The sequence below is a fragment of the Erinaceus europaeus genome, chromosome 12, assembly GCF_950295315.1.
Source record: "Erinaceus europaeus chromosome 12, mEriEur2.1, whole genome shotgun sequence".
Classification (NCBI taxonomy): Eukaryota; Metazoa; Chordata; class Mammalia; order Eulipotyphla; family Erinaceidae; genus Erinaceus; species Erinaceus europaeus.
Genome location: NC_080173.1, coordinates 88,040,283 through 88,066,182, shown reverse-complemented (window position 1 = coordinate 88,066,182; position 25,900 = coordinate 88,040,283). Strand labels below are relative to the sequence as shown.

General features: G+C 43.5%; 1 protein-coding gene across 3 annotated transcripts in view; it reads right to left on the bottom strand.

Moving 5' to 3' along the window:
* The window catches only part of USP43 (ubiquitin specific peptidase 43), a 94,894-nt gene that overhangs the window by 23,402 nt on the left and 45,592 nt on the right, over positions 1-25,900 (bottom strand). For 2 of the 3 annotated variants that reach the window (XM_060204424.1, XM_060204422.1), the window contains 9 exons: positions 24,269-24,361; positions 21,933-22,068; positions 16,210-16,345; positions 12,857-12,992; positions 9,390-9,501; positions 4,721-4,824; positions 1,878-1,955; positions 1,450-1,576; positions 987-1,335 (listed from right to left, as the gene is read on the bottom strand). In XM_060204424.1, the coding sequence (XP_060060407.1) occupies positions 987-1,335; positions 1,450-1,576; positions 1,878-1,955; positions 4,721-4,824; positions 9,390-9,501; positions 12,857-12,992; positions 16,210-16,345; positions 21,933-22,068; positions 24,269-24,361 (1,271 nt within the window). The remainder of the gene's footprint in view (positions 1-986; positions 1,336-1,449; positions 1,577-1,877; positions 1,956-4,720; positions 4,825-9,389; positions 9,502-12,856; positions 12,993-16,209; positions 16,346-21,932; positions 22,069-24,268; positions 24,362-25,900) is intronic. The other variant, XM_060204423.1, reaches the window with a different exon arrangement.

The window sequence follows — 25,900 nt, the reverse complement described above, 5'->3', positions numbered from 1 at the left end:
CTCTTTTTTTTTTTTAATATTTTATTTATTTATTCCCTTTTGTTGCCCTTGTTGTTTTATTGTTGTAGTTATTATTGTTGTTGTCATCGTTGTTGGATAGGACAGAGAGAAATGGAGAGAGGAGGAGAAGAGAGAGAGGAGGAGAGAAAGATAGACACCTGCAGACCTGCTTCACCACCTGTGAAGCAACTCCCCTGCAGGTGGGGAGCCGGGGTTCGAACCGGGATCCTTATGCCGGTCCTTGTACTTTGCGCCACCTGCGCTTAACCCACTGCGCTACAGCCCGACTCCCTCTTAACCTCTGATGACAATTGCTTATTTTGCCTTTTACCCTTCTCCCCACCCCCTATCCTGTGTGCTTCCTCTTCCTGACACTTCCGCCTCGGGCCTCAGGAGGTGTGGAGGACGGGATTTTCTGATGAGTGGAGATTGGATTGGTTGCACTGCATTCTTGCTCATCAACAAAGATTGAACTGCGCTCCCAGCTCAGCCATGAGTCCCTGGTCGTCCCTCCCCCATCTGTTCAGGGGCCAGATGCCGGGCTAGCTTCTCGGGTGGGGGAGAGATGACCAGGGACTCATGGCCAAGCTGGGAACGCAGCTCAATCCTCACTGATGAGTGGGAATTCAGTGCAATCAATCAAATCTCTCTTCATTAGAAAATCCTGTCCTTTATATGTCCTGAGGCGGAAGTGTCAGGTCGGAAGAGGAAATATGTAGGATAGGCAGTGGGGAGAAGGAAAAAGTGCACGAACCAGTGGGGATTAAACGGTAGAAAACAGGATGTGACTAGGAGAGGGGGCGGAGTGGAAAAAGAGGGGGAACCAGTGGGGATCAAACCAGTGTGGGTCTCAAACAAAGCAGTGATTATGTAAATAGACCACAGCGTTAAGCAATGGAGCAGGGGGGAGCTGGCGTACTGACCAACACTGAGTCCCTGGTATGATGTGTGGCCACGGCAGCCAGGGGCTGAGAAGCAAAGCTCACCTGTATAATGCCCACCTTGCAGGCTGCCATGGTGGTTGCAGACAGCATACAAGTCATAGAGGAAGTCCAGTGGGCAACTGGTGGGCAGGCAGGCCGGCTGCTTCCAGGAAGGCCAGGGGCCTGGCACAGGCTGGGGGCCGTTGCTTCTCTGGGCCACATGAGGAGCCATATTGAGGCCCGACAGCGGAAACTTCACCAGCGTGGAGAGCTTGTTTCTTCTCTCTCCAACCTGACAGAACCGCTTGAGGTGGATGATGAGGATGTCAGGCAGAGTCCACAGGCTGAGCTTCACCACACCCTGCTGCAGGGCTTTGCAGTGGGGACACTTCCATGCATCGTCCTGAGCCAGCTGCAAAGGAAGTCACCAGGAGAGTGAGGCCACCAGGACACCTGCAACTAACCCCCCACACACACCCAGTGGGTAGCCAAAGCCCCTTTCAGGAACCCGGGGGGGGGGGGGAACCTGCTCCTCCTTGGTGTAGAACTGAAAACACTCGTCCAGAGTACAGCTGTGTTGCTGGTGGGCCTGCTGCTGCTGAGACATACTGTCAGCATCCAGGACTCGCTCCTCTTGGAGGCTCCCAAAAAGGCTATGAGGGAGAGGAGAGACAAAAGCATTCAGGGTTTCTCAAGCCAAGAAGAGTTGCAACTAAATACTCAGCAAAAAAAAGGGGGGGGGGGCAGAAGACATTGTCAGGTGAGACAAAGACAACTCATGTGTGCTCTGACTCAATATGTCTCAGTGCTCAATATGTCACGGGGATTCTACGATTTACTGGAATGGATGACACAGCATCCGGGAGGAAGTGTGTACACCGAGAACAGGAAGATCTGTTTGCATATGCGGGCTACGGCTCTCCTCTGCTGGAACAAAAAGGCAGCTTCACTCACCGTTCCTTGACACAGCTGTCCCACTCCACAGCCAGTTTGACATGGGGGGGTCCACCTGGCCTCCTGAAGTGCAGAGCCCTGAGAAGAGAACAAGAGAAACCATTAGAGGGGAGGGGTGGAGGAGGACTGACAGCATAACGGCTATGCAAAGAGACTCTCATGCATGATGCTCTGAAGTCCCAGGTTCAAAACTCTGTACCACCATAAGCCAGAGCGGAACAGTGCTCTGGTTAAAAAAAATAAAACAGGAGTCAGCTGGTAGTGCAGCAGGTTAAGCGCACGTGGCACAAAGCCCAAGGACCGGAGTGAGGATCCCGGTTCAAGCCCCCAGCTCCCCACCTGCAGGGGAAAGTCGCTTCACAGGCGGTGAAGCAGGTCTGCAGGTGTCTGTCTTTCTCTCCCCCTCTATGTCTTCCCTTCCTCTCTCCATTTCTCTCTGTCCTATCCAACAACAATGACATCAACAACAATAAATACAACAAAAAACAACAAGGGCAACAAAGGGAAAATAAATAATAATTAAAAAAATTAAAACTCAAACAAAAAAAACCTGAAGAAACCTTCAGAAAGCACAGAGTCTCCTTCCCACAGCTCTGTGGGGTCCAACGGTCAGCCCCCACCCGCAAATGTTCTAAACAGAAATGCCCAAGCTGAGGTCAGGCATGTTTGGGGAGAGAGGGGGGAAGTATTATTATTGTCTGCTGAGGGTTTTAGCCTAAAGCTGCCTCTGAATGTTTTCTCCTCTCTTCCCACGGAGTTTTGGGAGTTCTGAGGACTGGACTACAAGAGAACAAACCAACTGCCCCACTGTAACCTTGGGGAGGTTCTCAAAATCAGAGTGCAGTCACACTTGAATGCCCTACACAAATATACTCAGATGAGTCAGTAACTTTGCCTCTGCCATTGTGCAAAAGGAGCATCCTCTGGTCCACCTCCACAACTTACAATCTTCCTTTTCAAAGCCTAGAATACCTCACCCAGAAGGCAGTAGCCAGAAGCAAAGTGAGTTGTCCAGGGTGAATAGAGAAGGGTAAGTTCCAGAAGAGCTCCACCTACTCCTTAGCAAGTAGCTACTGCTATCTACCTGGAAACAGCATCAGATCCCATAGGATACAGATTCACCTCTATAAAATGACTCCTCCCATCCCCCCAGTTCCAGTGTTAATCACTAATCCAGATTATTATCTGTGCTTCGAACTAGCTATCTACTATCCTAATAAGCCCTTCCTTGAATTTGTTAAGGGGTTCCTGAAACGTTTTATTTACCAGACAGCCAGTTTATTTATTTATTTTTTAAATATTTATGTGTTTATTTATTTATTCCCTTTTGTTGCCCTTGTTGTAGTTATTATTGTTGTTGCTACTGATGTCATCGTTCTTGGATAGGACAGAGAGAAATGGAGAGAGGAGAGGAAGACAGAGAGGGGAAGAGAAAGATAGACACCTGCAGACCTGCTTCACCGCTTGTGAAGTGACTCCCCTGCAGGTGGGGATTCAGGGCTTGAACCGGGATCCTTATGCTGGTCCTTGCGCTTTGCGTCACGTGCACTTAAGCCGCCGCGCTACCGCCCAACTCCCAACCAGTTTATTTATTACAGAATAGACAGGAAAGGGACTGGGTGGTGGCACATATATTACAATGAGCAAGGATGCGGGTTCAACCCCCCAGTCCCCACATGTAGGGGGAAATTTTCATAAGCAATGAAGCAATGCATCAGATATCTTTCATTCTCTATGGTTTGAAGCCAATGGTGCAGTGGCAGTATTTAGTTTGAGTTCTGTAGCATAACCTAGTTGAATGAATTTGGGTTAATTCAGATTCAATCATTAGGAGTGGGGCCAGGTGGTGGCGCACCTGGTTAAGCGCATGTATTACAATGCGCCAGGACCCAGGTTTGAGCCCCTGGTCCCCACCTACAGGGGGGAAAGATTTGCAGATGGTGAACCAGTGCTGCAGGTCTCTCTCTATCTTTCTCCTTCTCTATCACCCTTGTGATTTCTGGTTGTCTCTATCCAATAAATAAAGATAATTTAAAAAAAATTTTTTTAATCATTAGGGGTGTGTGTGTGTGTGTGTGTGTGTGTGTGTGTGTGTGTGTGTGTGTGTGTGTGTGAAAGAGAGATAGAGCAAGTTACCTGTTCTCTGGGAAACTTAGCATCCCCTCATCTTTGAAATGGCCATCATAGTATCTCAGTAAACATAAGGGTTAAAAAAAAAAAAAAGCCCAATGTGCAACACAACCAGTACCACCTCGACATGTTTCACTTCGGACACATCTAGAGATGCCAGGGTATGGGATGTCAACCCTTCAGCTCCAGTCCTCAGCCACCAAGTTGCAGTTGCTACTATGATGCCAATCTGACTTCCCTAGCAGACAACCCCACCAATGTGTCCTGGAGCCCCACCTCCCCAGAGCCCTGCCCCACTAGGGAAAGAGAGAGACAGTATGGATCAATCTGTCAACACCCATGCCCAGCAGAGAATTAATTACAGAAGCCAGACCTTCCACCTTCTGTATCCCATAATTGGGTCCATACTCCCAGAGGACAAAGAGTAGGAAAGCTCCCAATGGAGGGGATGGGCTGCAGAACTCTGGTGGTGGAAGTTGTGTAGAATTGCACCTCTCTTATCCTACAGTCTTATCAATCACTATTAGATCAATTTTAAAAAGCACAGTGTATATAACTGCACACAGTGGAGGGCACTGAAGAGGTATATGACTGAAAGTAGCAATGACTGTCATCAACTTTATTGGTACACAGCCTCAAAGGAGTCTTATCAAGACCGATTTCTCTGTCAATATTTCATTCATTCCCTCACCAAGTCAAGAATGTCCCCTTACCTGTCCACTGCCCAATGACAGAGGGGTTGACTGTCCTGTGGGGACAAGTAGCTGCAGGGCACAGAAGGCCCCACAACTCGGATGGAGAACAGAGGCCCTGAGTTCTGCCAAGACAAAGAAAGAGAAGACAGTCACCATGCATGCTGATTTAATTAGACCCTCCAGTGCCAATAAACTGCCCCAAAATGCCATTCTTTCACAGTCTAGCTAAATATCCCCTTAACAATTAGTGTTCAAAACCTAAAGATGTAAAGGAATTTTTTTTTTAAAGATACACTTTGCCTTTCTTTTTTAACTATACCTTTTAAACTTAACAAAGTAATCTAAGACTCTTCAGTGTATGAATTTCCAAAACAATGAGAACAGCATTTTTCACGAACACATCCTTAATTAGAGCAGAGGCTGGTGTAGTCAGTGGAGAATAAATAATGTTAATTAATCATTAGTGGGCCATTTTAAATGACTTTATTAAGATGATCACAACATTACCAAATTGCCAAAACTGAAACATTTATTGAAAAAGCTAACTAGCAATACTTTATATGTCAAATACTAAATATTTCTTGTATTTTGTTTTTTAAATATTTTTAAATACTAAATATTTCTTGTATTTTGTTTTTTAAATATTTTTTATTATTTTTTATTTATTTATTGCATAGAGATAGCCAGAAATTAAGAGGAAATTAAGAGGAGGGAGAGAGGAAGGGACAGACACCTACAGCACTGTGTTACTGTTTGTGAAACTTCTTCCCTACAGGTGGGGACTGGGGGCTTGAACCTGGATTCTTGAGCATGATAGCATGTATGCTTAGTCAAGTGTGCCATCTCCCAGCACCACAAAAATTAAATATATCTAAATTAAATTAATTAAATTAACTTTAAATTAAACCACTTAAAAAATCACTTATGGGCGGGGGGTAGATAGCATAATAGTTATGCAAAGAGACTCTCATGCTTGAGATTCTGAAGTCCCAGGTTCAATCCCCCACACCACAATAAGCCAGAGCTGTGCAGTGCTCTGGTATTGTCCTCTGTGTCTTTCTCTCTCTGCATCTCTCTCAAAACTAAAGTAAATAAAATACAAAAAATTAAAAAATGTAAAAATCACTTGTATATTTACTATAAAATACACATTATTGTACAGTTAACTTTTCTGAAATGGAAGGGTTTTTCTGTTTGTTTGTTTGTTTGTTTGAAATCTATTTAATATGAGATAGGACTCCTCTGCAGGTGGGGAGCCGGGGGCTTGAAGAAGGGTCCTTATGCCGGTCCTTGCGCTTTGTGCCACATGCACTTAACCCACTGTGCTACAGCCCGAAAGTCTCTTTAAATGACCATTATGCTATCTAGCCCTGCCCATTTACTACTTTTAATCTCTTAAACTCCATACTGAAATTCTGAACGTATTCCTTTGAAAGTTATCGTCTATCAAGCCGGTGTTTGATATAATACTAAAAATACCCTGAGCTAAATGAGCAGATTCCTGGGAACTTCACAGTCATTAAGAACACATGATTTCCACTGAAAATCTGGCCCAGTTGCACATTTCCCAATGAACATATGGAAATGCTTCCACAGCTGAGTTGCTGCTGTTAGAATTTCGCTGGCCCCACCGGCCATCTCAGGGATCTCTAAAGCTGAAAGGACTGTGGAGGCAAAAATACACACGTGGCCAGTGAGAGTCGGTTAAGTCAAAGGAGCACATGAAAGCGGCAGCTCTCTCCACTCTCAATAGTCAGGAGCACAGGTTCCGGGGAAGGCAGAAGCTATTACTAGATATTCTGACCTACATAGAAGATAAGAGTTTCTAATCTGGGCCCTGAGGCAGATCCACCAGGCAATCCAGAGAGCAAGCTCCTTTAGAGAAAAAAGTTGATGCGAGGGGAGAGGGGCTCTATAACAATGGGATAGCTGGCATACATCCCAAATCAAAAGCATGGTTCCCTCTGAGCAGGAAGGAAAGGGAGGAAGAATCCCTAAAATAAGTCTGGTAAACCCCGCCCCCCTGAGTGAAAAAGCTCTTGCTTAGACAGTAACTGGAGGAAAGCAACATTTTTTCAACCTACTTCCCTGTCCCTAAAAACTTGTCAGTATCTTCAGCTATCAGGACAGTTTCTTGTGAGAGAGGGGCTAAAAGGAATGGTCTTAGAATGTTGTTTCTACTCAGAAACTGCCAAATGAGGGGCCAGTTGGTGGCGCACCTGATAGAATGCACATGCTCCAGTGTGCAAGGACCCAGGTTCAAAACTCCCCAGTCCTGGGGCCAGGTGGTGGCGCACCTGGTTAAGTGCACACACTACAGCGTGTGAGGCCTCAGGTTCAAGTCCCTGGTCCCCATCTGCAGAGAGAAAGCTTTATGGGTGGTGAAACAGTTCCCTCTCTATCTTCCCTGCCCCCTCAATTCCTCTGTCTCTATCCAATAATACACACACACACACACACACACACACACACACTTATATATATACTCCCCAATCCTCACCTTTGGGGGAAAGCTTTGCGAGTAGTTAAGCAATGTTACAGGTATCTCTCTGTCTCTCCCGCCATCTACATCCCCCCTTTTCCTCTCAATTTCTGGCTGTCTCCATCCAATAAATAAATAAAGGTAAAAACAACAACAACAAAAGAAATTGTCAATGAGTAAAACCAAAAGTTGTTCTCCCTTGAGTTCTGAATCTCAAATTTTCAAACACGGGATAAAATTATTTTTCACGTCTAGAATTTCACATTTGGACAGAAATGTCGATTTTAATATTCCACAGGAATTCTATGAAGCCTCTCATGATTTATTTTTGTCCAAGTATACACGTGGCAGTTTCTCAGAAGTTCTCAAGAGGCTGGGAGATAAGTTACCCACTAGAGTACATGCTTACCACAACAAGGGCCCAGGGTGAAGCCTGGTACCACACAGGAGCACCATGTGCGAGGAGGCTTCAGAAGCAATGGAGTGGTACTGTATTCTTTCTCTGTCTCTTTCCCTACCTCTCTCTCTCTCTCTTTTTTTTTTTCTTTTCCTTCTTAATTTCTATTGCTACCAGGATTATCAGTGGGGCTCGGTGCCTATACCACAAACCCATTGCTTCTGGGGCCATTTTCTCCTTTATTTTTCAGCATAGAGAGAAATTGAGAGGGAAGGAGGGGGGAGAGAGAGAGAGAGAGAGAGTAGCACTCCTGCAAGCACTGCTAAACCATTTGTAAAGCTTTCCTCTGCAGGTGGGAAGTGGAGGCTAGCGGCTGGGGACTTGAACCCGAATCATAACATGTACACTGAACCGAATGAAGCACTGCCTGGTCCCATTCGCCTTTTTTTTTTTTTAAATATTTATTTATTTCCTTTTTGTTGCCCTTGTTTTATTTTAATTGTTGATGTCATCGTTGTTGGATAGGACAGAGAGAAATGGAGAGAGAAGGGGAAAACAGAGAGGGGGAGAGAAAGACAGACACCTGCAGACCTGCTTCACCGCCTGTGAAGTGACTCCCCTGCAGGTGGGGAGCCGGGGGCTCGAACCGGGATCCTCACGAAGGTCCTTGTGTATGTTTAACCCGCTGCGCTACCGCTCCCTCTTGTTTTTAATATTTAAAGGGGAGAAAAAAGAAGTGTTCACTGGGAGTGGTGAAATCACACAGGCACACAAAGAAAAACCTAGTTCTTCTCAAGGAAGAGCTGTAAGTCACAAATATGCAAAATTTAGATTGAAGATTTAAATCCTGCTCTTGATTCCAGTGATATTTGGAAAGATTCTGACAAGAAATAATTACATCTGTGAAAGCCATTTTGTAATACCATTAAGAATAAGACAGGGAGTCGGGCGGTAGTGCAGCAAGTTAAGTGCAGGTGACGCAAAGCACAAGGACCGGCATAAGGATCCAGGTTCAAGCCCCCAGCTCCCCACTTGCAGGGGAGTCGCTTTACAAGCGGTGAAGCAGGTCTGCAGGTGTCTATCTTTCTCTCCCCCTCTCTGTCTTCCTCTCCTCTCTCAATTTCTCTCTGTCCTATCCAACATCAGTGACATCATAAGTACAACAATAAAACAAGGGCAACAAATGGGAATAAATAATAAATAAAAAATATTTAAAAAGAGTAAGACAGAGGGGTTGGGAGGTGGCACACTGGGTTAAGAGCACATAGTGTGAAGCACAAGGACCCCAGTTCGAGCCCCCAGCTCCCCACTTACGGGGTGGGGTGGCTTCACTGCTTGTGAAGCAGGTCTGCAGATATCTTGTCTCTCTCTCTCTCTCTATCTTCCCCTCCCATTGCAAATTCTCTCTGTCCTATCCAATAAAAACAGAAAAAAAATGGACACCAGGAGCAGTGGATTCGTAGTGCAGGCACTGAACACCAGTGATAACCCTGGAGGCAAAAAAAAAAAGTAAGACAGTAAAGGTCAGAAAACTGCTACTTCCTGGGACATAAATTTAAGTTGTTTTAGATAGTCACATGAGCACTTGATAATAACAAATATTGTCTCTCCTGAACTAATCTTTTTAGTTTTATCATTATACCAGATATTTTAATAGTTTATAGTATAGTTGTTGGCACATGGGCACAATTTCACATCTCTTTATGACAGATGTCTACAAAACACTCTCACCGTATCCTGAGATGTATACCCCCATCCTCTATCCACCTTACACACACACACACACACACACACACACACACACTGACCTGTATGGGGGCCTCATTCTTCATGAGATAGTGAACCTTATTGAGAATGCATTGCTGGAGCTGTGCCCAGGAAACTGTTCTGTCTTCCCTGATCAGGAAAGGTGGACCAAACCTGAAAAATCAAGTCATTTCAGCAAAGGAAAAACCAACACTTCCTGGAAGTCATGAAAAATGGTCTTACTCAAGGGCTCCTTTTCAGTAACAATCACAATACAAACTGCCCACGAGAGAACCCCAATGAAAAGGAAAGACACTTAGGCATAAGCAGAGACCTCAGACGCAAAACCAAGAGGCTGTAAACTAATGGTTCCAAAGGATCCCCCAGCTGGGAAGCTTTCCTCCCCATAGTAAACAGTGGACCAGAAAACCGGAGTCACATTTGCCAGAGCTGAGTGGTGCTCTGGCCTCTTCCCCTCCCACCCATCCTCCCCTAGTTTCTCTTTCATAAATAGTAATAATAATAATAAACTTTAACTTTTAGTCCACCTGCATGTTAGCTATCAGGCTCAGGCAAAAATGACTAAAGTCATGAGCCCCTGGGAACAAACCTAAAATAGACTTCCTAGCTTCATCCCACACAAAGACCCCTAGTTTTATCTGCCCTATTCCTACCTTTGGGTTCCTATTTATTAAACAATTTGTCATATTTTATATATTACCACCTTTAAGCTATCAAGTTGTAGATGCTATCATCATGCCATCCTGACTTCCCTGGGCAGATGACCTCACTAATATGACCTCAAGTCTAACCTCCCCAGAGCCTACTCTACTAGGGAAAAATAGAAACAGGCTGGGGATATGGATTGACCTGTCAACACCCATGTCCAGTAGAAAAGCAATTACAGAAGCCAGACCTTCTACCTCCTGCACTCCATAAAGATCTTTGGTCCATACTCCCAGAGGGATAAAGAATAAGGAAGCTTCCAATGGAAGGGAGGGGATATGGAAATCTGGTGGTAGGAACTGTGTGGAATTATACCCCAGTCATCTTATAATTTTGTTAATCATTATTAAATCACTTATAAAATTTTTTAACTTTAAATAAAAGCCATAGTTGTTTCTAGCAGGAATTATTTATGGCTATGCATATTCTTGTCTGTACATCTTTGGGTACCCATGACAATTTTCCTCTTCAGGATAAGAGTTCTAGAAGCAGAAAGGCAAAAGCAAAACTATTCATTTCCAATCTGCCTCTCTTTCTCCCCCAGCCCCACACCCTACCCAGAAAAGCCACACCAATTAACCAGTGAGGCCTGTGCTCCATTCCCCAGGTTGAGTGTGGTCAATTTTTATAGAGTTCTATAACAATTTGAAAGGTTAAGAAGAGCATCTTATTATTATTACCATCAGAATGTCTTCTTTTACTAATAAAATTCAATATTTTAGCTTCTGTGTGTATCCCTCTGTGAATTGATGTCTGGCTCTGTGATTCAAGAAGAACATTTCTCTCACTAGAGACCTAAGGCTTTGTTTGTTTGCTTGCTTGCTTGCTTGTTTATTTCTAACCAGATCACTGTTTAGCTGTGGATTAAAGTGGTGGTGGGAGAAAGAGGGGGATTGAACATGGGACCTCAAGGCTTCAGGTAAGAAAGGCTTTGGCATGACCATTATGCTAGTTCCCACACAAAAAAACTAGAGTTCGTTTCTTTTTCAATGCATATTTTTTTACATTATCTTTATTTACTGGACAGAAAGACAGTCAGAAATCGAGAAGGTAGAAGACAGAGAGAGAGAGACAGAGAGACACTTGCAACCCTGCTTCACCACTCATGAAGCAAGTGGAGACTGAAGGCCTGAACCTGGGTCCCTGTGCACTGTAATGTGGTGCACAACCAGGTTTGCCACCTCCCAGTCCCAAAAGCTAGGGATTAATATGATGGCAGTACACCCTTCACCTGTCATATGATATAAATTTTCCTTGGTTTGAGTTTAGTCCTTCAACTCTGCATTTAAAGTATTAAATGTATTTAAAACACTAGCCACTTCCTTTATAGCCTCCTCCTCTAGGTTTCAAAGTCTCCCCACACAAAGACAGAAAGACTCCCCTTCGTTATCACCAACTTACTCTGGTGGCTTCTTTCTATGGAACGACTTCTGCAATCAGCATAATTTTGCCTCTTCTCTTTCACTGGTTAAGTATACATTCCTCTGCCCCTACTCTACTATTTTAGCAATTAAGGCTTTCTTCTGCTTATATTATATTACACTATATTTCATTACATTTCTTTTATTTTAAATGAGAGACAGAGATATACAAAAGGAAAGACACACGCAGTAAGAAAGACCAGAGTACTGCTTAGCTCTGGCTTAAGGCTGTGCTGTGACCTTGGAACCTGGGGCATAAAATTTTTTTTTTTGCTTAACCATTATGAAGTTTCCTCAACCCAACTTTATTCTGTTTTAACAGAGCATTGTCCCCCCCCCCCAACACCCTAGTCCTTTATCTTTTCCTCAATATTCTCTAGGTATTATTACAATTTGATAACACTAGGTAGATTCAATAAACATTTTATCGATCTAAACATGTTCCTGGTTTGGGATTACATCCAAATTAAATGGGGTTGCATTTTATTTCCTGTACATAAGAAAACTATTTGGCTTTGGATATCTGTTATGTAACTAGTCGCTTTCTTGAATGCTTTCAATAGTTTGATATAATCACTTTCTAGTTTTTGGTTCTCTGGTTGACAACAGAATCTGCTATAAGAGGTAATTTTATCTCTTCTTTTTCTAATAGGCAGTTTCTCTTTTCCTCATCTTACTGCACTGCCCATGCAGGTCTTACAATAAATCTAGAATAACAACAGCAAACCCAGCAACAATTGCTCCTGAATTCAATAGGAAAGTCTCAAATGCCTATTTTGTTTGTTTATTTGTTTTAGCTGAGCCAGGGCCTCACACTAGCATGATTTCACTGCTACCAAGCTGTGTTTTGATTCAGAGAAAGAGAGAGAGAGAGACAGACAGACAGACAGACATCACAGCACCAGTTTTCCCAATATTATGGCAATTCCCATGTGATAATTGTGTTCAAGCCTGGGCCTTGCATGTGGCAAGGTATGCACCTTATGTGGTATGCTACCTTCCCAGTCCATAGACTTAACTCCTAGTGGCACTGACTATGTCTGTGTCAGTACTTTTGATCTTCTCAATCAGAAAGTCCCCTGTCCCAGAGTAGAACACACAAGCACCAGGGCTCAAGCTCCCAGTTGCCATCTGCAAGAGGAGACACTTCGCACACGAAGAAGCAGTGTTGCAGATGCTTCTCTTTCTCCCCTTCTATCTCCCCCTCCCCCAATTAATTTTTCCCTGTCCTGTCAAATTAAAATATAAAGGAAAGAAAAAATTCCCGTTCCATATTCCTAGTTGGTCAAACAAGACTTATTCTAGACAGAAGGCCAAACACTTATGTTATCTATCAGTCCCCAAATCATGTATCTATAAAAGGAGCATGAAGTTACACATACCTGCTAGCCTGCTGCCCTGACCCCACCAAGTTACAGAAGAGGATTAGCACCTTGTTCTCACTATGGATAGGCAGGGCCAATTGCAGACCCTCCCGGGTGGCCAAGCGTGGAGAGACGGGCAGACCATGTAGACGACCTGAATAGAGAATAACATTTGAAGGGATACTAAGCTATTGGCACTTAACAACTTCTGGCATCTGATATACAAATATCACATACACAGTACTGAATTTTCCACTGCGTTCAACCAATAGTTTTCATGTTATAAATATTTTTTTAAAAAAAGGGAGAGAGAGAAAAAATTACCCCATACAATAACATTACAATATAAATTAATGTGTTTATCTTGGAAAAAAAATAATAATAAGGATTATGGGGCCAAGTAGTGACGCACCTGGTTGAGCCACAAATTATGCTCTAGGTTCGAACCCCCAGTACCCATCTGCAGGGGGAAAGCTTTGTGAGTGGTGAAGCAGGGCTGTAGGTATCTCTCTGTCTCTCTCTATCTCCCCTTACTCTCGATTTCTGGATGTCTCTAGCCAATAAATAACAATGATAAAAATAAAATATAAATAGAGTGGACACTTTTCAGAATCAATCAGAAAAAAATACTCTAAAAATGAGTTTGGCTGCTTATAGCATAGATAAGAAAGTGACAAAATTTGTTTTTGTTCTGTTTTTTTTTTTTTAAGAAATCAAATATAACAAGAACACAGAGGAGGTAAGAATCCGTAGCACTGAAGAGGCAGAGGAATTGAACTATCCTCTATTTCTAATCAGTTCTGAAATAGAGACTTGTAAGGCACAGATGTCTCAGAAGTAGTAGAATTTGACATGAGTGTTTATTTCACTGTGTTATAATACCATCTGGGACAGATGACTTCTAGCTCCTGGCTCTATGCTGAGTGTCAGTGTGGATTCCGAGCAATTGCAGACACTGAAAAAGGGGCCACAGTACAGGTGCTACCTGAGGCAAATGGCAGAAGTGTCTTCTAAATATGGACCTGACTGACTGACTGACTGACTGACTGACTGACTGACTGACTGGATCAAAGTGACGACTGACCTATAATGGAACACTGGCAGAAATTGACCATTGTAGCCAGTCCAAAGTTTAAGAAAGCAAGCATTGGGAAGAAAACTATTAAAAAAAGAAAAAAAAAAAAAAGGAGTCGGGCAGTAGCATAGCAGGTGAAGCATACATGGTGCAAAGTGAAAGGACCGATGTAAGGATCCCGGTTCCAGCCCCCGGCTCCAGCCCCCGGCTCCCCACCTGCAGGGGAGTCGCTTCACAGGTGGTAAAGCAGGTCTGCAGGTGTCTATCTTCCTCTCCTCCTCTCTCTCTTCCCCTCCTCTCTCCATTTCTCTCTATCCTATCCAACAACAACAATACCAATAACAATAATAACTACAACAATAAAACAAGGGCAACAAAAGGCAACAAATGAATAAATATTTAAAAAATACTTTTTTAAAAAAAAAAAAAGTCAATCAATCAGTGCTTTAGCCATCAACTGCACCAGCTGTAAAATTTTTTATTTCAAGCACACATCCCAAACCACAGGAGTCCTGAGAACAAAGATTAATTAATCTGGCAACTAATTCTGAAAAGCAGTTCTCAAAGTGGGGTTCCAAGACCAGCAGAATTAGTAGCATCATCTGGGAACTGGTGAGCCCTGAAAATTCTCAGGCCCCACACCTGGCCTCCTAAATCAGCAATGGAGTGTGGCCTGGAAGCAGTTAATAAGCCCTTCCTTCCGCTGGCTCTTTGGCACTAAGATTTTGAAAATTCCTGCAATAAATGAATAATCTTAATAACCAACTTTTTTTTTCCGCTCCTAGTGGCCATTTTTTCTTTCTTGTGTTATTTATTTTCCCGTTCCAATGTTTTTTTTTTTTTCCATTCCAATATTTTCATTTTTTTTTAATTGGGGGATTAAATGTTTTACACTTGACAGTACATATAGTAGTTTGTACATGCATAACATTTCCCAGTTTTCCACATTAACAATACAACCAACATTTATACATCAAAGAAAAACTAAACCATTATTCTAAGTACTGAAAAAATAGGCACAGTCAGGGCCAGAGAAGTGTCGGAGTAGTAGAATGCAGGACTTGTGAGCATGAGGCCCTGAATCTAATCCCCTTCTCTCTCTCTCTCTCTTTCTCTCCTCCTCCCTCCCTCCCTCCCCGTACATACTATGGTCTGGGAGGTTAAGCAGTTGCTAAAGTCTTGTATCTGCGAATGAGATATGAGTTCAGTCCCCAGCACTGAATGTACCAGAGTGATGCTGCAGCTCCCTCTCTCCCTCATAAATAAATTATATGTGTATGTGTATGTATATGATGTATATGATGTATATGTATATGTATAGTGTGTGTATATGTATATATATAGTATATGTATGTGTATGTGTATATGTATAGGTATAGGTATATGTATAGTGTATGTATATGTATAGTGTGTGTATATGTATATGCATATGCATATGTATATGTATATGTATATGTATATGTATATGTATATGTATATGTATATGTATATTATAGTGTGTATATGTATACGTATACGACGTATATGTATAGTATGTATATATGTATATGCATATGTATATATATATATATAAAAATATATATATTATAAAGTATATAATGGGAGCCAGGTGGTGTACCTGACTAGCCGCACATGTTGCAAAACAAAGTACAAGGACCCAGGTTCGAGCCCCAGGTCCCCACCTGCAGGAGGAAAGTTTCACGAGTAGTGAAGCAGGGTTACAGATGTTTCTCTGTCCTCTGTCTGTCTCTCTCTCTCCCTCTCTATTTCCTCCTCCCCTCTCAATTTCTGTCTCTATCCATTAATAAATATTAAAAAATAAAACAATTCTATCTAAAAACTTAAATTTTTTTTTATTTATTCCCTTTTGTTGCCCTTGTTGGCTTATTTTTGTAGTTATTATTGTTGTTGTTATTGATGTCGTTGTTGTTGGATGGGGCAGAGAGAAATAGAGAGAGGAAAGGAAGACAGAGAGAGGGAGAGAAAGATAGACACCTACAGATCTGCTTCACCGCCTGTGAAACGACTCCCCTGCAGGTGGGGAGCCGGGGGCTCAAACCCAGATCCTTCCGCTGGTCCTTGAGCTTTGCGCTACGTGTGCTTAACCCATTGTGCTACTGCCCGACTCCCTACATAAAAACTTAAAAAAAAATAAAACCTGTAATGATAGCACTTTTTTGTGCTACTTCAATAGCATCTTGTTGACTTGCAGGATTTCTGCTGTCACCAGGATATATATACTCTAAGACTTCTAACTAGCTATGTCCAAATAAAAACTTGCAAAGCACTGTGGTACCTGAAATCATCTGCAGGCCAGCTTGCACAGGGGCTTGGAAGGCATACACACCATCTCCCTCAGCAATGGTATTCAGGTCCTCCTCGTCATAGAAAGAGCGCTGGAGTCCACTGGGGTGCACTTCAACCAAGATCACCTGGGACAAAGAGGCTCTTTAATACACTTGGTCTCTCAGAGAGCTTAACAAGCAAGACATTTCCATGTGACTTAAGTTGTCTTTTTATTTTATCTATTTATTTATTATTTGATAGAAACAGAGAGAAAATGAGAGGGGAGGGAGATTGAGAAGGAAAGAGACACCTGCAACCCTGCTTTACCACTAGAGAAGCTTTCCCCTTGCAGGTGGGGACCAGGGGTTGGAACCTGGGTCCTTGTGCACTGTACTGTGTGCACTCAACCAGGTGTGCCACCACCTGGCCCCTCAATGTGACTTAAGTTTTTTAAAATCATTTTTCTTTTCTTTTCTATTATATTTATTTATTTATTTATTTATTTATTTATTTATTTATTTATTTATTTTCCTCCAGGGTTATTGCTGGGGCTCGGTGCCTGCACTATGAATCCACTGTTCCTGGAGGCCATTTTTCCATTTTATTGCCGTTGTTGTTGTTATTATTGTTATCGCTGGATAGGACCGAGAAATTGGGAAAGGAGGGGAAGACAGAGAGAGGGAGAGAAAGGCAAACACATGCAGATTTGCTCTACCACTTATGAAGCAACCCCCCTGCAGGTAGGGAGCTGGAGACCTGAACCAGGATCTTTATGGTGGTCCTTACACTTAACACCACACACACTAAACTCACTTCACTACCGCCTAGGTCCTGTGACTTAAGTTTTAAACCTCTCACCACTCTTTCTTCCCTCCTAAGGTGATAAATATTTTCAGTAATAAAGCCAAAAAAGTAAAACAATCAGATTGACTACAGAACACCAGAACTATAGACTGTCAATGTGCTAAGGAAAGAGTTTTTTTTTTTTTTTTTTTTTTTGGTGGGGAGAGGGGGAGATTGAAAGTCTAATGTTTTAAACTACTGTGTCAGAATAAGAGTAAAATAAAACCTTCACAGAGGCTGGGTGGTGGCGCCCCTGGTTAAGAGCACACATTATAATGCTCAAGGACTCCAGTTCGAGCCCCTGGTCCCCACCTATGGGGGAAAGCTTTGCGAGTGATGAAGCAGGGCTGTTGGTGTCTGTCTCTCTCCCTCTTATATCCCCCTTCCCTCTCAATTTCTGGCTGTCTCTATCCAATAAAGGTAACAAAAAAATTTAAAGAGATCTCTTAAAATAATAAACCCTCATAGACAAAACATGGCAATATTTTCTGTTTGCTTTATTTTAATTTGAACCAGAGCACTGTTCAGCTCTGGCTTAAGTAATAGTGGAGGTTGAACCTGGGCCATCCAGGGATGGAAGTCTTTTTGCATAGCCATTATGCTATCTTCCCAGCCCAAGAGTATGTGGATTACAAGCTGATTCCCTCCTTTAAAAACTTCTAAGGAGCATTGCCAACTTTTTTTTTTTTTTCCATACTATGTCATACACTCTGGGAAACAGAAAAGATGGTCTCTCAGTGGAGATGGTTAGGCACTGCTTAGAGAATCCCTGATCCCCAGACCCAACTATGTCATCTCATGGGCTAAAGAAATCAACATGTCAGGGCCAGGTGGTGGCACATCTGGTTAAGTGCATACACATTACAGTACACAAGGACACAGGTTCAAGCCCCTGGTCCCCAACCTGCAAGGGGGAAAGCTTCACAAGTGGTGAAGTAGGGCTGCAACTGCCTCTGTCTCTCTCTCCATCTCTATCTCCCCCTTTCCTCTCAATTTCTCTCTGTCTCTATCTAGTAATAAATAAATTAAATTTTAAAAAGAAATCAACATGTCAGCACATGCCACTCGTTCAAGGAACACAGACTAGGAAATATTCTTGTAAAAGGTACAGCTAAGGCTTATTTGTTTTTAACTGGACTCAGAAGAAAAACTTTAAATTTCTCTTTGTCTGTATCCAATAATAAATAAATAAAATTTTAAAAATGAAAGTAAAAGAAGTGGGGCCAGGCAGTGGTACACCTGGCTAAGCACACATATTACAGTGCACATGGACACAGGTTCAAACTCCTAGTCCCCAACAGCAGGGAGAAAACTTTTTATATTTGAGAGAGATGCAGAGAGACAGACAGACAGAAACACCAGAACACTGCTCAGCTCTGGCTTATGGTGGTGCAGGGGATTGAACCTGGGAATTTGGAGCCTCAGGTATGAGAGTCCCTTTGCATAAGCATTATGCTATCTCTCCTGCCTGGGATAAAACTTCACGAATGGTGAAGCAGGGCTGCAGGTGTCTCTCTGTCTCTTTCATTCTCTATCACCCCCTTCTCAATTTCTGTCTCTAGCCAATAATGAATAAATAAATGTTTTAAAAAAGAGAGAAACGTAGAAATTGTGAACCACAGAAAACACTAAACAGTGGCAAGTGTAAACATGCATTGATTATATAACTCTGTAAGAAAAACAATTAATTACTATTGTAGCCAGGAAGAAGGGGAGATTAAAATACTGGGCGATAAGATCCCCCCACAATAATATCCAAATCAAATAGGTAACAGAGAAATTAAAGTAAACCAAGATCCTTCCATTATTAGAGAAGATGAAAATAAGACTTTAGTTAGTTATATGTTGACTTTTTAGTGACAACCACTAAAAGCAGAGGAATAATACATATGTCTCAAACCAAAAAAGAGAATAAGAAAAAACTGTTTGATTGGAAAGAAACAAAGGGGGGGGGGGGGTGTCAGAGGAGGGAATGCCATGTAAATAGAAGGCTTAAGACCACAGAAATGAATCCAAATCCACGAGCATAGGCAATTCAAGAGGACAAACCTGGCAGTTAAAACATCAAAAAATATTTTAAATTCCAATTGAAGTGCCTACTTAGGAACCTCAAGTGATTCCTCTATCCCTGAACAAACACATCACACTTCTCAAATTCCTGACTATCCTTCTGTTCTCTTAATAACTCCAAACCACCGCTCTCAGATTTCTGTCCTTTGAGCTTTTATCACTGCCATTTCCCCCGGGACTCTCAGCCACTGACTACAGTTACCACCCCACCCCACCCCGCTGCCGCAGGGCGCTAACTCGATAGCTCTCCATAGAGCACGTTAAAAGTTCACAAGTCAAGATAGATGCATTTTTCCCCTATTTTAAATGCTTGTAAAAATGGTGGTAGAGGTCAGAGAGAGTAGCGACAGGAAGAAGCCCACTGGGATTACAGACTAACCAGGGCAAGGCAGTGGCACACCAGTAAAGCGCACACAGCACCATGCCCAAGGGCTGGAGTTGAAGTCCCCAGTCCCTGCCTGCAGGGGTAGGGGGGTGGGAAGCTTCAGGAGTGGTGAAGCAATGCTGCCAGGATTCCTTTTTCTTTCCCCATCTCCCTCCCTCTCTATCTCCTTTCTCTTTTAATATGTCTCTGATTGGGGGTGGGGCAGGGAGAGAAACAAACAGAAAAAAAGGGAGGGGAAAGGCCACTAGGGGTAGTGGATTCATCATGTAGGCACCAAGCCCCAGAAATAACACTGGTGACAATTTAAAAAAAAATGATTCAATAAACTGTAACCCTAAAAATAAGTATATTTTACTACATGTACCCTCTCTCTTTTTCTCTCCTCTCTTCTCTCTTTCTTTCTTTCTTGCTTGCTTATAGAAACAGAGAGGGAAAGAGAGTGAAAGAGACCACCACGGCATCAAAGATTCCTTCAGTGTGGGCCAGACTCAAGCCAGGCTGTACACAATGGCAAAGCAGCACGCTACCCTAGTGAGCTATTTCACCAGCCCATGTGTGTTTCTTCTCCCTCCTCCTCCTCCTCCTCCTCCTCCTCCTCCTCTTCTTCTTCTTCTTTAAGATTTTATTTTCTGATTGATGAGAAAGATAGCAAGAGATACATGTGCTGCTGGGGACTGAACTCAAGACCTCATATTTGAGAGTCCAATGTTTTATCCACTGCACCACCTCCCGGACCACTGACTTCTTAACAAAGAAAAAACTATTTATATTTTAGAATCCCAAAAGATTCTCAATGAAGTGCAAAGTCTTCATTTCGCAGCTAAAGAATCAGAGGAGAGATGACACTGACCAAGTTCAGAGAACTAGAAGTTGGGTGAATCATAGTAACTCACATCCCAAGCTCCATAACTGACTCTTCCATGACGGCCAACATAGGTTCGGCCCTCCATGTCCTCAGTAAATCTATTCTCTCTGCCAAGACTCCATTATAGAGCAGAACAAGAGACAGGAAATAGCTCAAATGGTAGAGCGCCACCCTTTCCAGCAGCTTCCCAGAGCACCACAGCATGTACCAGAGTGATGCTCTGGCTTGCCTCTCTCAACTTTCTCACTGCCCCATGTGGAATTCTCTCTCACTCTCATATGTAATAAATAAAATAAATCATTATTTTATTTTATTTATTTATTGGATAGAGACAGCCAGAAATCAAGAGGAAAGGAGATGGTAGAGAAAGGAAAGAGACAGAGAGACACCTGCAGCCCTGCTTCACCATTTGCAAAGCTTTCCCTCTGCAGGTGGGGACCAGGGGTTCGAACCCAGGTCCTCAAGCATTGTAACATGTGCGCTTAACCAGGTGTGCCACTGCCTGGTCCCCATAAAAATAAATCTTAAGAAAAGAGAGACTTGTACACATCCAATCACACCTTCCCACAAATCTCTCTCACATGACCACCCTCAATTCCTCCAGGAGTTCCTCAGATTGTTCACTTAGTAGTCTGGTCTATGTTCTCCGAAATAAAATCACCTCTGCGGGAGTCAGGCGGTAGCACAGCGGGTTAAGCGCACGTGCAAGGACTAGCGTAACAATCCCAGTTCCAGCCCCCAGCTCCCCACCTGCAGGGGAGTCGCTTCAGGTCTGCAGGTGCCTATCTTTCTCTCCCCCTCTCTGTCTTCCCCTCCTCTCTCCATTTCTCTCTGTCCTATCTAACAATGATGACATCAATAACAACAATAATAACTACAACAACAATTAAAAAAACAACAAGGGCAACAAAAAGGGAAAATAAATAAATATAAAAAAATTTAAAAATAAATAAGTAAAAATATTTAAAAAAAAGAATGAATGAATGAAAAAAGAAAGGCAGGGAAAGACAGAGAAGGAATGAACAAGACCACCAGTACCAAAGCTTCCTTCAATGCAGTGGGGGCTGGGCTTGAACCTAGGTTGTGCACATGGCAAAGTATCTCACTTGAGCTCCTTCCCCTGCCCTGAAACCACCTGGATTAACTACATACCAATGTGACCCCGAGACAAGTCACTGAACCTCTCAGTGCCTCTCTGCGGTTAAAATTAAAAGAACTGTAGCATCTACGTCACAAGGTGGTGGGGAGAACTAAATCGGCCGTGAATGTAATTTACAGCCTGAGGCCCGGCACTCAGCAAGCACTACAGAGCTGCTCCTGAGGTGACTGTGATGACGGGCATCATCACCCTCTAGGAAGTCACTGGTGCTGTTCTTTTCTGCTGAGTCTAAATGCAGAGGGAGATCAGGCCCACTCATGACAGGACGCCAAGTATGAGTCATCAAAGAGAAATGTGTGAGTCCTGCCACAGTCACCCAGGAACCGGTAACAAGCCTTAAGCAGTCCGGAGAGCTGTCTCTGTTAGCACTGTGCCAGCCAGTGACCAGGCCCCCGTGCAATGCCAGCACACCTCATCCACGGGGACGCCGCCTTCCTCTGCAACCATCTTCCTCAGGGCTGCCACTGTGCTGAGAATTGGCACGGCCAAGCCGACCCGCAGAAACCTCTGGCTCTTAGAAGGGAAGGCCAAGGTGACACTCAAGAACCTGGAAAACAGAAGGAGGCCACACCCTTAAAGGACTTTCCAGGAGCTTTGAAGTTTGAGGCGTAAAGCAGCGGAGGTTCTCCCCGTAGGATTCAACGCCCTCAGTGACGCTCTCCTGTCCTTACTGAAATCTGAAATTCTCCCCATTAGTGGGACACATGCCCTCAATCCCTCGATCCCTCTGGCCCTTCTCTCTCTCTGATTCACTCCTCCAGCTCCTTTTTGTTTTTAATTCCTTATTTTAATCTTTATTTTTTTACTGGATAGAGACCGAAATTGAGAGGAAAGGGGAAGAGAGAGAGGAAGAGAGACAGCACTGCTTCACCACTTGCAAAGCTTTTCCCCTGCAGGTGGGGCCTGGGGACTCAAACCTGGGTCGTTGCTCATTGTAACATGTGCGCTCAACCAGGTGCGCCACCACCCACACCCGCTACAGCTCCTTTTTCTATTCTGTTCTCTACTGCATTCGTAATTACCCAAATCCCTTCTACTAATTAGTACAGGTGGCATTTGAACCTGGGAAGTATTAGCAAAATTAGAGGTCCCAGCCACTATGCTATCCTGCCTAGGGCCAGAAGGCACAGTTCATAGCTACTGGTCAACATCAGCTGGTGGTGTTACATCCGTTAGAGCGTTATTGTTTGTATAATTGATGATGGGTAGTCTAGGACTTCAGAGAAAGGGGAATTTGGCTGCCAGAGGATGTCAGATCCTGAAGACGGAGGAGGGTGGAGCAGGAGAGAACACTCACCAGGTTCAAGTCCCAGCAGCCCACGGATGCCACATCACCAGGGAAAGCCCTAGTGCCAAGATGTCTCTCCCTCTCTCACTATCGCTCTGTGTCTCTCGATGCATGAGTGAAATGAAATCAGTCCAGGAGTGGTGAAGTCATAGATTTGCAAGGCCCTAGCTCCACAAGCAAAGTTAATTAATTAGAGATGGGAGATGTCAGTACATAAAAAGCAGGAATGAGTGGTATTTCTAGACATGGGAAACACAAGGAAGACATACCGCTGTCTAAATGCTAATGCAGACACCCAACTCGGAAAGGAGGTGACTAAAATCCCATGACACTGACACTGACTAGTTGCCTTAATGGTCAGCATTTAGACCTGGACTTCTGGGAATCCTGCTCCACTTACTACTACTACTAACTATACTACTAGTTACCACCACCACTACTGCTACTTCTCCTCCTCCTTCTTCAGTATTTATTTATTCATTAATGAGAGAGAGAGAGAGAGAGAGAGAGCGCAAAAGAGGAAAATCGAGAGCATTACTCTGATAACATGCGATGCCAGGAATCAAACACTCGACCTCATGCTTAAGAATCCAATGCTCTATCCACTGCACTGCCTCCTGGATCATTTGCTTCTTACTTCTACAGAGGTGAGCCCTGCCCCTGACCCAACTCTGCTGCTACCAATTCTTCATTGTTCATATTTCCAATGACTCTTTCTCTCCTTGAAGAAACTGAAACCATTCCACTACCTTTTCTCAAATAACTAAAAACCAAAAGAACTGGAAATAAGACAGAGAGGGGCCAGGTGGCGGTGCATCTGGTTGAGCACACCTGTTAACAATGCACAAGGACCCAGATTCGAGTCCCGGTCCCCACTTGCAGGAGGATAGCTTCACAAGTGATGAAGCAGTGCTGCAGGTGTCTCTCTTCCTCTCTGTCTCTCCCTTCCCTCTCAATTTCCATGTCTCTATACAATAAATAAATATAATAAATAAAGCAGGAAAAAAACAGATTTTTCTCTTTTCTTTTTTATAGACAGAAAAGGCAGAGAAAGAGAGAGAGTGAAAGAGAGACCAACCAAAGCACCAAAGCTTCCTTCAATCCACTGAGGCCCAGTCTCGAACCTGAATAGCACACAAGTGAGCTAATTCACTGGTCCGCAAAAGATTGTCTGTTGGTTTCCTTGCCTAGCTGAATGATATGAATTAACCCACCACATCTCCTGGAGAACCAAAGACATAAGCCTGGCAACAGTATGAAATACCAATATGCCACTTTGACCAAAAGAAGGAACACAACAGTCTTTCTTGTTAATCGCCACGTTCGTCACTGAATGACACCCAGCTGACTGGACTGGCTTCTCAAGAAGTGCTGGGAGAGACACAAGAGAGAGAACGCTGCAGGTGCGAGGTCAGAGGTTTGCCAGTGAAGAGCGAGGCTGGGGCGGGTGCTCACATACCTGGTCTGGCGCAAGGGGATCGGGAGTGACACACACAGAAAAGGATCAAAGGTGTTGCTCTGTTTCTGGCAGTGTGGACAGGTCAAGGAAGATCTGTGAGGACAAAGGACAGACATCAGAGTTGAATGACACGCCAATGGTGAGGCCGCTCCTCAAACAGGCTGGGGGTATGGATGGACCTGTCAACTTCCATTAGCTACTCAAACAGGTTGTGGGTGTGGATCAACCTGTCAATGCCCATGTAGCAATTACAGAAGCCAGACCTCCCATCTTCTGCACCCCATAGAGATCTTTGGTCCATACTCGCAGAGGGATAAAGAATAGGGAACCTGGGAGTTGGGCGATAGCGCAGTGGGTTAATCGCCGCACGTGGCGCGAAGCGCAAGGACGGGTGGAAGGGTCCCAGTTTGAGCCCCCAGCTCCCCACCTGCAGGGGAGTCGCTTCACAGGTGATGAAGCAAGTCTACAGGTGTCTATCTTTCTCTCCCCCTCTCTCCATTTCTCTCTGTCCTATCTAACAACAAGGACAACAATAATAACTACAACAACAATAAAAATGATAAAGTCAACAAAAGGGAAAATAAATAAATAAAATCTAAAAAAAAAAAAAAGAGAGAGAGAGAATAGGGAACCCTCCAGTGGAGAGGAGGGGCTATGGAACTCTGTTGGTAGGAACTGTACCCCTCTTATCCCACAATCTGGTCGATCATTATTAAATCACTAATAAATTTTTTTTAATTAAATCTGGAACTATCACTGCACTTGAACTCCTGGATCTGTACCAAAAGAATTAACAACAACAACAAAAAAAGAGGACCCAGGCGGTGGCATATCTGGTTGAGTGCACACACATTACCATGTGCAAGGACGCCCTGCGAGGGGCGAGGGGGGGAGCTTCACAAATGGTAATGCTGAGTTGCAGGTGTCTATCTCTTTCTCTCCCTCTCTGTCTCTCCCCTCCCCTCTCAAGTTCTCTCTGCCGCTAGCCAAAATAAATCAATAACATATCTAAAATAAGTGCAAACAGACATTTAGACAAATACTTCCACACAACCCTTCATAGCAGCAGGATTCACAATAGTTTACGATAGAAAGTACTCAAGTATGAATGGGTAAGAACAATGTGTAGTTGTTTCTCAAGAAGTTACACATAAAGTCACATTTGGAATTATACAAAGGGAAGCTATCCACCCTTAAAGGGAATGGATTTATGTATTTATGTATTTATTTTTGGCCTGGCAATGCTACAGCATGGATAAACTTGCAAAGTTCATTATGCCCTTTGGAAGAAACAGACACAAACGCTCAAATATCGAATGATCCCATTTATAATGAAATATCTAGAGCAGGTGAAGCCATAGAGACAGAATGTAAGCTGGTGGCTGGTAGGTGTTGGCAGAAGGGAGGGCGAGGGGGTGACCGTGGGCATCAGGCTTTCCCTGGAGAACTAGAAGGTGGGGATTCTCTTATCAATCCACATGCACTGTCTCCTATACTTTAAAGTGGTTAGCTGTAGCTTATATAGACGTCATCCCAAATTCTTTAAAGAAAAGGAGGGGAGGAGAGGGAGAAGGGGAAAAGGGAGAAGAAAAAGAAGGAAGAGGAGGAGGAGGAGGAGAAAAAGGAGGAGAA